Source organism: Lagopus muta, chromosome 1, assembly GCF_023343835.1.
Source record: "Lagopus muta isolate bLagMut1 chromosome 1, bLagMut1 primary, whole genome shotgun sequence".
Taxonomy (NCBI): domain Eukaryota; kingdom Metazoa; phylum Chordata; class Aves; order Galliformes; family Phasianidae; genus Lagopus; species Lagopus muta.
The window spans coordinates 153,378,800-153,391,563 of record NC_064433.1 but is presented as its reverse complement, the minus strand read 5'-3'; the positions used below and the strand labels follow the sequence as shown (position 1 = coordinate 153,391,563).

Below are 12,764 nucleotides of genomic sequence, written 5' to 3'. Positions count from 1 at the left end.
CTAAGATCTCCTTTTTAGTCGGAGTGTACCCTGTGTATGCTCAACTCCAGAATCCCAGGGGTCAGCCTCAGGTCTCTCCTGAGGCTCTTTGCCACAAACTCCAAAGTGGGACCTTTCTCTCCAGCAGCAGCGTAGAAGATATTCATTATACCCTGTCCCATTTGTACTGGCCCCAGGGCCACAGCAAGGGCTATCTCCTGATTAATCTGCTCAAAAGCCTGCTGCTGTTCAGGACACCACGTAAAATCATTCTTCTTCCCTGTCACCTGATAAAAGGGGCTTACAATGAGGCCTTGAGAACCTCCAGGAATTGGGCATCCACAGCTTCTTTGGGCAGCTGTGCCAGTACCTCACCACCCTGTAAGAGTTTCTGCCCAACGTTGAACCTAGATCTCCCTTCCTTTGGTTTAGAACCATTCCTCCTTGTCTTACTATCAGAACATTTAAGAACTTGTTCCCCCTTGTGTTTATACCTACCTTCAAGTACTTGAAAGCTACAAGGAGGCTTCCTCAGAGACTTCTCCAGGCTGAACAAGCCCTACCCGTTCAACCTTTCTTCATAGGAGAGATGATCCGGCCCTCTGATCATCCTTTTGGCCCTTCCCTGGACTTGTTCCAACGGCTTCACATCCTTCTTGTGCTGGGTGCCCTACATCTGGATGCAGTACTCCAAATGGGGCCTCATGAGATCAGAGTAGGGGAGGATACTCTTATCTTTGCTGGCCACCAAAAGCCCTAGGTCCTTTTCCTTGGGGCTGCTCTTGGTGCGCTCCTCTCCCAGTCTGTGCACATATTTCGTATTGCCACTTCTTGGCCATCTGGGTAAAATCAAATATAGTGTAGTATCTGTAGTGATCTTAAAAACAAAATGCATAATGCAGTGCTGATTTGTCACAACATGCTCTTTTTCTTCCACTTCTGCAGTCTGGTGGAATGGATTACAAGGTATCGTCAGACCACCTTCAGTGTAGAAAGTTAATCATTCAGCATTTGCAAAGCTCTAATTTGTGAACTGTGACATCAGGAAAACTTGGGTCTGCAAGTGATTTATGCTGCCTTTGTTTGTGAACCTTTCCTGAAACTTCTGCTGAGCGGAATGAAAGAAGGTGGTTTTATTTGCGCACTGCTTCTAAGATGGTATCCATCTGCATATCTCGGTCTCAGTTTTTTCTACTACCAAAACCAAGCTAGGCTGCTTACAAGCATCGGGAGTGAAAATATCAGGAATAAGCTGTTTTCTTCTTTTCAGTTTGGTTGCAATCCATGATCAGTTTCATAATACGTGTAGATAAACAGAGAAGTATATCAGTAGATAAATTTGTCTTTCTTGTTCTTCTGTGTTCTGAGAAACATCCTTGCTTCCTAGGTAAGATACAGTGCCACCAACTCATGCCCTTGTTACAGGTAGATACTGCTAATTGACTGGAGCTAGTCATGAAACTGAAGCAGTGGCTTCAGGTAGTGCAGTTAAAGTAGGCAAGGTTGACTACAGAGCAAATAGGTCTTATTTTCCAGGTCTTAGTTATGTTCCAATATAGTTTTCAGCCCTTTGGTCCCATTTTTAATCCTTCAGTGCTATGAGAGTAAGCTACAAAAAAAAAAAAAAAAAAAAAAAATTAGTCCATAGACTTTCTTGACACCCGTGACTTATGGGGGGGATGTAAAAATTAAAATAGAGAGTGAATGACAGAAGCTGGATACAGCCATTCTTGGTACAGTCAGGGACATTTCTTAAAGGCATCACACATATACAGAGTCTAGTTTAATTATCTCAGGAAATGAGCTTTACTTGTCTAGAGGGTCAAGGACACGATTCAGCTGGTCGTCAATTTTAGCAAATTGGATGCCAGCCCAAATTAAGTCATTAAATGTTTGTTTTCGGGAAACCCTTAGGGATCTTGATTGAGGAGCTCAAGTAGCCAGCCTCTTGGTTTTAATCACCAACAGGACCTCAGCTTCTTCTAATGTCAGAATGTTGTGCCTAGTCTGTAGGCATTCTGTTTCTCATAAGTCAGCCACCAAGTGGGCAGCCTGCTGGACTACCGCTTCTAAGGCTACCAGGGGATTTAATATAGAGACCAGAGTGCCATATAAATGGGAGGGGGGGTTGCTGTAGCATCAAGTCTCTCATCCTCTCTGAGAATTTGACCATATCAGGGCCATCAAAAGCGTCTTCATAAATTGCTTTCCTTATGCCCCATTTGTGCATATAATTTTGAAGGTCTTTTATGTAGGACCACATCCCTGTATGTAGAGGTATATCAGATTTATTTGGCCATACCATACGGCAGGCTGCCATTAACCATTTTATTATTGAATGGTTTTCATTAAGATATTAAACACCTGCATATAACCTCTGCCTGAGGGTAGGATGGACAGTCATGGTGGCCCACTTGGATATTTCCGGGCCGTTCACCATAACACTTTCTGCTCCGGAATCCCACAGTTTCAATAACCAAGGTGGCATGCTTTCTCTAGGCTTCTGCCGAAATCGCTGTACTAAATCCATCAATTCTGTTGCTGTGTATGGCTGGGCTGTTACATGCAAATGAGTCTGGGCAGGAGGCCACTGATCAGGCAGCACCCCTGCCAGTCTATCCTGTACTTTCCTTGTTTTCTGAGTTATAACAGGACAGACCTCTAGCAGATATGTCACAATCAGAGCTTTGAGATTTATTAGAATTTTTGTTTTCCTGATCAGCGAAGTCTGCTGATTCAGGAGTCTGTTCAGTGTCTATTGAGATATTGAAAACTTAACCTATCGGAAGATGCAGAATTGGTTTCTTCCCTGTTAATATGCCAAGTTCTTGCTGTAATTTTTCGATATGGTCTCTCAAAAGTTGGTTTTCATTTTCTACTGTATAATTCCTCATTTCAGCATGATTTAAAGCACCTAATAGTGGCCATGCTACTGCAGAGGCAGCTGATTGTTATTCTTTGGTAAGCCTCTCAACGTAGTCTGCGATGTGATATGGGGCAACATTTCCCATAATGTGTAGAGGATCCCATTTCTCAATGATTCACTAATTCATAATAGGGAGATCCCACAGATCTTGGAATCTGCTCCAGAATTATTTTATCTAGTGGGGTGATGTTCTCCCCTCTGACTCATTCATAGAAATTCCCTAGAAAGGACATTATGTAAATTTTAGTATATTTGGCCTGCTGGCTCACCAAGTGTATAATCAATGAATATACAGATGTTATAATTAAGAAACATACAGGAAAATTGGGCTGAACAGGTTATTATGCCAAAGCAGAATAGATGGAAAGCTTACTCTCGTTCTGGGCTCACTGAGAAGTCTCCAAGAGGAACAATCTCCAAAAGAGATCTTTCTCCATTTGTAGTGAGCTCTTAAATGGGGTATAGAAGAGGTGGAGCCAGGCTCCACCCCTTCCAGTAGCACAGGTGAATTACCTTCACCTGTTCTCCCAGGGCTGACTCATTGTTCGTCTCAGGTGGTTAATCAGAGGCTCAGGCCGTGATTTAGCAGTTCCCATACAGAGTGAAAGCACTTGTGATGTGCAGAAACATTTTTTTGTTTTGTTTTGTTTTGTTTTGTTTTTTCCAGCATAATGCGTAATTGCATAATTGTCTGTTGTAAATCTCTGACCTGATAGCTCTACCTCCAGAGTTAGCCTCAGAGCTTTCTGAAGCTTTGGTTCAGTAAGAGTAGTTTCAGAGGAAAACCAACTCAGCTAGTTAGTCTAGATTACTGTGTTATACATTGAATTGCTATCTGTGTTGATCTGATTCTGTTTCAAGGGTACAGCAGTACCTGGTCATAATGAGCACAAAGTTTCAAAACTGCTTGGTGGATTGCACTGGAAATACGTAAATTTTATTGTGAAGACAAGAAGTCTGTTAGTCAGTACAGCTTTTTTTAAACACACTGAAGAAACAGAATTGTGAGAAGAATTTTCTGGATATATCACATTTTAAAAGGAATTTTTTTCGCTCGGTAGTCCAGAAAAAATTCAGCTTCTCCATGTCATAAAGCATTGTGCAATTGAAGAAGACTTTCATTAGTATGAAGACATGAAGACATTCATTAGTATGAAAATGGCATGTTAAGAAACAAAATGTGAGGTAATATCGAAAAGTTCTGAATTAGTTGATTTTTCTTGGGTTTGATTTTGATTTCAGTTGCTTACATGACCTTATTCTTCATTTTCCATTTAAAACCTCATCCTGTTGTCCATTTTTATGTCAACCAGTTTTCGTTGCTGTTGTAATCTCCAAGTATTAAAACAACTGTTTACAAGGGTGGGTAGTGATAGAACAAGGGGGACTGGAATGGTTTTAAACTGAGACAGGGGAGGTTTAGATTGAATATTAGGAGGAAGTTTTTCACTCAGAGGGTGGTGACACACTGGAACAGGTTGCCCAAGGAGGCTGTGGATGCCCCATCCCTGGAGGCATTCAAGGCCAGGCTGGATGAGGCTCTGGGCAGCCTGGTCTGGTGGTTGATGACCCTGCACATAGCAGGGGGTTGAAACTACATGATCACAGTGGGCCTTTTCAACCCCGACCATTCTGTGATTTTATGACTTGGGTTTCCTCTTCTTAGCCTTCTTAAACATCTTCACTGCAGGTATATCAATAAAGAGGTTTCCTCAGATAGCACTGAATAGGAAGTATGATGAAGCTTTTAAGGGAATCTTTCTCTTCAAGAACTGGAGCATGAGGGTTTCCTCTTGAACACTAGGAAGCCCTTCAGTGCTGTGTGGGTGATGGAGCACTGGCACAGGCTGCCCAGAGATACTGTGGGGTCTCCACCTTTGGAGTTCTTCAAAAGCCACTTGAATGTGGTGCAGAGCAACCTGCTCTTCCTGTCCCTACTGGAACAGGGGAGTTGGACCAGATGGCCTCCTTAACCATCTGTGCTTCTACACAAAGCTTACCTTAATAAATAGGGAATATCTGTTTAAAAAACTCAAGCACTTGTGTTTTAGGTTATGGTTGTCCAAGTTTAATAGATATTATAGTTGCTCTTTCCTTCCTTATTAAGTAGCAGTGTTAGGTAACAGATCCAAAATCACTTTTTTGTATTTCGATGTCTACATGTAGTACAGAAAAGATGACAAAAGGTTTTGACTTAAACTCCTTTCAGAGGTTCTGAAGAAGCAACAGAGAATTACTTGAAGAGCTGTGATTATTACTCTATTTCAAAGTATGTTACTCCGTCGTAATTTCAAAGTATTCCTGATTTCAAGAAATGTAAAAGGGCATCTTAAAAGGTACACCTACAGAAAGGTGTGTTTTTGTCTCTGTTCATAAGACCGTCTGTCACGGGGTTATCCCTATATGTAAGTGTGTGACAGGGGGGCACAGGCCCCGGGAAAAAGTAAAAAAGTAAAAAAAAAAAAAAAAAAAAAAAAAAAAAAAATTAACAAACAAAAAACCCCAAACATAAAGGAGCGAAGGATTAAAAAAAAAAAAAAAAAAAAAAAGGACGGGGTACTAACGGCTTGCCGTGCCACCCGGCTGGCCCTGGGCCGCGCACTGGGAGAGGGGGAAGAGGGGGAAAGGTAGTTGGTAGTTTGTTGTCGGTTTGTTCCGACAACAAACGGTAATTTACTAAATTTAACCGAATCAAACAAAATGAGAGAGACAAGAGTACCCAAAGTACGAGACAAACCATGATAGTGCGAGGGAAGCACGTGCTTTTCTTCACGGCAAGCTGAGACATCTGTGCTGGGGCCAGAGGGAGAGGCAGACTCTGGGGTCCTCCGGAGCTCCGCCCCCCTTCCTCTTCCCGCCAGGTCCTCCCCTCCCACCTGGATACTCAAAATGCCCATAAAAGGCAGTTAACGGAATCAGAACATTAACTCTTTAACTCCCACTGGTCCACAAGGTGTTCTGATGTGGAATACTGACAAAAAAAAAAAAAAAAAAAAAACAAAAAAAAAAAAAAACACAAAACCACAACACCATCAAAGACCCCAGTTTTGAATTACTGAAGCCCAACACCTGCAATATAAGCAGCTGGCATCAGATATTCTGAAGTACTCGTGGTATGAGGTAACATCACGAGTTTCTTCATATATGCTCTGACCTATGTTTTCCAGTTAAGGTGAATATTCAGTACTTAATGGGTGACCAAAAAAAAAAAAAAAACACCAAAAACAAAAAACACTCACCCTTTCAGAATGGGTTTGATGTCTTAGTAAATAGTGCTTGCTTCTTGCTTCATAAAGCTATTTAAGCTTTATATATGACATGTAAAACATGAGGATTTTGTGTGTCTTTGTTAGCACTGTTCAGCCTGATGTAGCACAATTTATTTATTTATTATTTTAAGATTTTGGAAAGTGTATGGTGTTGTATTTCACATTGCAAATGCTTAATTATGCTTGTTATGTATGTTTGACTGCTCGCTTAGTATTACTCGGTATCTTCTGTTCCAGTTTCTCAAGCAGTTGGGTATACATCCGGACTGGCAATTTGTAGATGTCTATGGTATGGAACCGGAACTGCTTAGCATGGTGCCAAGACCTGTATGTGCAGTGCTTCTTCTCTTTCCAATAACAGAAAAGGTAAATGTTTATTTAGTAATGAGCTGATCACTTTTGTTGTAAGTGAAATGGGAATGATCTGTTGGACGAGAGTTTGAGCAACCTGATTTAGTGGAGGATAGCCTTGGCCATGGGAGAGAGGTTGGAACTAGAAGATTTTTAAGGTTCCTTCCAACTCAAACTGTTATGCGAACCTTGTGCCTTGGTGTCAGAATCAAAATGAGAGTTAAATTTTATTCAGAGACCTCTTGATTAGAAACAAACAACAGAATGCTTATTTCATAACTTTCTTTTGATAACCTTATGTGTATATTTCCAGTTTATCTTCAAGTGTTTTAATTGGACTGGGGAGAAGAGAAACATCAAGTAGTTTTCTCTTGCGGACAATTCAAAAATTTAAACTGCACTCTGAAATGGCACAGTTCTGCTACTTTTAGCAGAAGGCCTCAATAGCAGGAGCACAGTGGAGTGTGGAACATTATCAATTGCAAGTATTTCTTGAGTTTTTGTTTTGCTCCACTGATGAAACTTCAATCATCTTCAGTTCAGTCATCAGCATCAATATGGCTTTTATTTCTTGGACAGTTGGTTTATGGTGGAAGAGTATAAATATATTTTTACTGCTTACTCCCACCCATTCTTTTCCCCTCAGTATGTATCAGTTTGCTTTTAGGGCTGGATACCCTTGTTAGTATACAGATAATGTTAGGGTTATTGTCTAGTTTAAAGATTAATAACTTGCTTAGTCTGCATTGTAGGTTGTAGAGAGTGGAACAGTGTGAGTCTTGGGCATTTTGAGCCTGTTCCAGTGAATCTGTATCAAGGGATGGCCCATATTGGAAGCAAACTCTTGAGGTGATCTGAGTCAATCCTTGCTCAAAGTTGTATTTTTAGTATTCTCAGCAATGATTTTTTTTTGACAGGGAATGATTGGAAGCTGTATTGCTTCTTTAATCTGATCTGTATAATACATTCCATGACATTTTTTCCTTAATGTAGACTTTCCTTATTAATTTGTTGATAAGTGGTTTCAATTTAAAATGCTTTCTGAATGCACTTGCTATTATTTAGAATGTTCGGAACATTGAAATAAGCTACAGAGTACAATCCTTATGCTGGAAAAATTTGTCTGTTATTGACTGAGAAAATTTTCATACATTCCTCATTCTGTTCAACATTCAAACTCTAATTCATCATAATTACATAAAAAGTCCACCTAATTCAGTATTTTGTGCCTGAAGATGACCTAAGCTAGGCAAAAGGAGGAAATAGCAGCATCTTCTATAACATTTACATTGGTTTTGTTGTCTTTTTTATCATCCTTTTCTATTTGAAGTGTCATCTTGGGAGGGAAAAAAGCCCATTGCACAACATAAGAGATTTTCTTTGCTAGTTCTTAATCAATGATAAGCTTCACAGTAGTATTTGAGATTGTTGAATCAAACTAAATTGTTTTTATTACTTCAGAAAAATAAATGTTTACCTTATGATTATGGCTTTTAAAGAGCAATTTTGAAGCTGTGAGCATTATATGAATCTTAATATCCCTGGATAAAAGTGTAGTATAAAAAGATAGAACTTGTAAGAACGCTTCATACTGGTTAAACATGTGAAGTATTACAGTTCGCTTGATAATGCTTTTGAGACCTCTATCCTTAAAAACTTGTTGTTGATGTAAAGAGAGACTGACTGGTGCTCAGATAAAGGAAATATTTTGAACATTTTTGAAATACCATTAGATAATACATATTTCAAAGTGATCATTTAAGTGTGACTTTTTTTTCTGATATAGATGTGATGCTGAGTTTTTCAGTTGAGCAAGTATACATAAGCTGGTTCTGTTAAGAGTTGCAAAACGGGTTTTGGTTTTATGAGGCAGTTGTTACTTATGCAAATTATTTTTGCATTTTGGATAACATAGCCAGTATTTATACTGTTTGTGAAAATTCTGAAACTTTAATTGTAGTATGAAACCTTCAGAACAGAAGAAGAAGAGAGGATAAAAGCTAAGGGGCAAGATGTCAAATCATCAGTGTATTTCATGAAGCAAACTATCAACAATGCCTGTGGGACAATTGGGCTAATTCATGCTATTGCCAACAACAGAGAGAAAATGAACTTTGGTAAGTGTTATTTGGTTGCTTGGTTGTTTTTATTGTATTGCTGTTTTTTTCCTTACTACTGGGGAAGATATGGAGGGACTGACAGGTTGTATACTATTTTCTCTGTGCATCTCTGCTGAAAGAGTGCTTCTGCCTATAATTATAAAACCAGTGTTTCACACTAATTCAAGTCTAGAGCACTCAAAACACTTCAATCCGCAGCAGGTAGCAATTCCTCTTGTAGTAGGCGTTCATGTTGTAAGTGTAATTATATCTTTAAATCTTATATTGGATTCAAGCAATCTGTAAGATTAGAATGATGTAGGAGCTAAAGCATGATACAAAATATGTTAATGTATGTCTTTTTTTATATTTAAGAAACCAATTCATCATTGAAAAAGTTCCTAGAAGATTCTTTATCTATGACTCCTGAAGAGAGGGCCAAATATCTAGAAACTTACGAAGTTGGTATTTTTTTTTTCTTCTTTTTAAACAATTTAAGAATTTGCATGACCAAGTACTGTCTTTGAGGCGTGATCTAGTAAATTAAACAGTAGGAGTTTGTGTGAGCTTGTGATCACATAGTTGCTGCAAAAATACCTGCTTTGGTAGTTTGAAGTATTTGTACTTGCCAGCAGAGTGGACTGAAAGGACAGTCCTGCTTCCTCCATCCATTTATGCCTTTAGCTGTAGTACACAAGGAACCAGTTCAACTGAAATATCCTCTCTCTTCCCTCATAATTCCTGACAATTATATGAGTGAGCCGATAGTGTGGTTAGTTGCATCATTATCAGTGCTGATTCAGAGGATGTGATGGAAGATCTAGCCATTGACAGAAGGTCAGAACAGTGCTGTTGCTCGTGATGGTAATGATCACCTGTCAAAATGAATAATGTAAGAACTTGCAAGATTGAGTTCAATTCAACCTTATTGTGACACTCTTGCAAATAAGGATGTTAAATATGACTGAGGGAAGTACTAGCAAGCAAGAATGGTAGAGATTTAATAAAATGTTCTGCAGAAATGCTGGACACAAGATGTCCAGTCACAGCTTCTGCCTGAGTGTTGAGTTTATTTAAGCCAGGAACTGATTCTTAACAAAACCACTGTTTTCTGTGTGTTAAAGAGCAATTACAAACTGTTACGTGTTTGAGTTGAATTGAGTCTGATGAAATTTCTCCTTGGAAGTGGAGATATTTGTTATCTAATTTCTTTACCTGTCTATTATAAGCACTGAACAAAAGAACTTACAGCTATAGCATTTGATTAAAAAGAAGAGTATACATTGATTCTTAAAGTAATATAAGTAATAATACCTTATGTAAAATCTGATTGAAATGTACTTCAATTTTAGGCAATTCGTGTCACTCATGAATCCAGTGCCCATGAAGGTCAGACTGAGGTATTCATTTTGTTTTCTTTGTTTAACACATTTGTCAATAGCTACTTTGAATGGAATATAATGGAGTTTAAAACAATCATATTAAGGACTTATTGAGAAATGAGATTATTGCTTAGTTTGCACTATTGCATCAGTCAACAGTTACGGCATAAAATGGCATTGTGGAGGAAACAAATGCACGTGAAGCTTTAAAGGCCCTTGTAACAATAACACAGATGATCTCTTCAGTGTTTATTTCGCTGTAGAAGAGTCAGAAATTGTGCTTTAATCGAAGTTGAGATTAGGACATTGAGACATACAATTCATAGTAACCATACAAATGAATCAACATTGCCTAAGTGTTTGAAATGTTTTCATTCAGTAAAAGAAATACTACAGAGCTCATGTTGTTTGTGTATAGATATTACTTCAGATGAATTTTCACTAATAGAAACAGTCTTAAATTTTTTATCCCAAAAGATTGAGTGCCATAAAATAAAACAACAAAGAAATGTAGATCTATGTCTTGGAATAAAGAGATTTACTGTGCTTCTTGATCAGTACTACACAATGCTCCTTTATGTATGATTAAACCCTTTCTATTTTACCTGTCAACTCTGTGTATGCTCCATGTTATGCTTTGCTGTAGTTCATCAAATATGGGAACAGAGCTTCAAAAATTAAATCAGGTTTGGAAGAATCTGTGTAACACATTTATTTTTATTGAGTTGTAAGATTGATACGAGTAAAAAACTGACCTTGGTGAAGTTTTGTGAAGGAAGGTGTGTAGTGTTTTCTGTTGTGTTTTTTTTTTGTTTGTTTGTTTGTTTGTTTTTTATTATTTTTTGGGAGAGAGGGAAGAGTTTATTAAAGTTCCCATGGCAGTTGGTTTGTTTTCAGGCTCAAAAGCCTGAAAACATCTCTGTCAGTTACTGAGAAGGTATATGCAGATTTAACAGTCGGCATTTTCTGTCTCTGTTCATACTAAGGTGGTTCATCTTTCTAGTTCAGATTTCAGTATCTGTTATACAGAAGAAAAATTGATCAGGTTGTTGATAGCACTGCTTTGTCTATGACTTCAGTGGCTCACCTACTTCATTTTTTCTATTTTTGAAGTACAATGGGTGAAGCTTTTTTTCATCTTACGGCTTGTGGCGTATACTCTACACATTGCAGAAGAAAGCAAAGCAGACCTTTCTGCTTCCTCCCCCCATCCCACTATCTGGAAACCTATACCTAATCGTTCAAAACGAAGAGTGGATGGAACTTAATTGTTCTAATCATTTCTAATATTGATATTCGTCTTCCTTTACGGTGGTATGAGTTGTTTTGATTATTTTAAAACTCTTCTGAACTTTCTCTAAATTAGTCAGGGATGGTTCTGCTTTTCAGTAAGATGCCTGTACAACTTCAGATTTCTCTTTGTCTTCCAAATGTGAGACTTGAAATATTCTGGTCTCTTTTCAAATAGTCCTTTTCCAGGTATTCTTGGCAGTCTCAGTAGGAGAGGTATTATGGAGAATTATGGATTCTACACATTGCTAAAGACTGAATATTTCACTTAGACACTTGTGAAACTAAAAAAACTTATTTAATTGCTCTGGGATACTGTGACATTGATCCAGGGAATACTTTGTCTATGTACTCTTACAGAAACTATGGAATGATTGAAAAAGAGGATGGAAGGGCTATATAGTTTCGGAGTGACTTTATAAGGATTCAGGAAGCTTTTTAAGTAACAATAGAATCCCTTAATAAGGGACAGTTAATTTCTTAGCCTTCCTCAAATTAATTGGTTTCCTGGTTGAAGTCATGCAAGTTTTCATCTTTTTGAATAATGACAAAAGATGCTGACTTTTTTCATAATAAAAGTTTACAAGATTGTCTCAGCAAACAAAAAAAAAGTATTTAAACAAAAATACTGAATAAGTACTGGCCTTGGTAATTCAATATGGATATTCATTAGACTGGCAAAGTAGCTTTTTCCTGTCCTGTTTCTGAGGTTGAAATAGTACAATGGCTTGAATACGTGTCCTGGGACTATTTTTCTGAATACTTTTGATCCATTAACCAAAGAAGGAAGAAATAAACAAGTTGTACTGAAGGATTTAATGGCCTGAAGATCCTGTCCTACCATAGTGTGATTGAGTTGGCAGTGAGGCCTCTCTTTTCATCTCCACAGGAGGAATTGCTTTGTTTTAAAGTAGGGTTCCTCTTAAGCAAAGCAAAATATGTGAAATGTGAATATACTGACAAACGTAATGTGCGGTTAAGCGTGAGTTAACCTTATAGTCTGTTCCCTTCAGTGGAACACAAACTGTTGCTGTTCCGTGTAATGATGAAGGGACTGATGAACAGCATGCCCTTGTAGATACTGAAGTTAATGTATGCATGTCATACAAGGATGTTGACTTGTCCTGCAGGGTAAGTTTCTCGCATTTTCGGATGAAGAAAGAAGAGAATCTCATTCCTCCTTCGTATCTTTTCCTGGGAATTTAGACTTCCTTTCAGAGCACTGGAAAGGAATATACTTTCCTTCCTAAAAATCTTGGGTTTTGTTTCGTACTTACCACCACTTAATAGCAAAGACATTTTTCATACAAATCTTTCCTTTAAATAAAGTGGCTTATGTAGTTGCTTATTAATCATTGCAAACAAAAAGTCTTTTCAGGTCTCATACAGAATTAAAAATTAAGAGAGTGAACTGGCTTACTATTTCAACATGAATAAGTTGGTTTGTGTAGTTCTTAAGAGCAACCTG

The 12,764-nt window shown here is 38.2% G+C and overlaps 1 protein-coding gene across 1 annotated transcript in view; it reads left to right on the top strand.

The window, feature by feature from the left end:
• Positions 1 to 12,764, top strand: part of UCHL3 (ubiquitin C-terminal hydrolase L3) — a 45,291-nt gene that overhangs the window by 6,056 nt on the left and 26,471 nt on the right. The window contains exons 2-5 of the mRNA XM_048933322.1: positions 6,412 to 6,540; positions 8,486 to 8,642; positions 9,000 to 9,085; positions 9,977 to 10,024. Of these exons, the coding sequence (XP_048789279.1) occupies positions 6,466 to 6,540; positions 8,486 to 8,642; positions 9,000 to 9,085; positions 9,977 to 10,024 (366 nt within the window). The 5' untranslated portion in view covers positions 6,412 to 6,465. The remainder of the gene's footprint in view (positions 1 to 6,411; positions 6,541 to 8,485; positions 8,643 to 8,999; positions 9,086 to 9,976; positions 10,025 to 12,764) is intronic.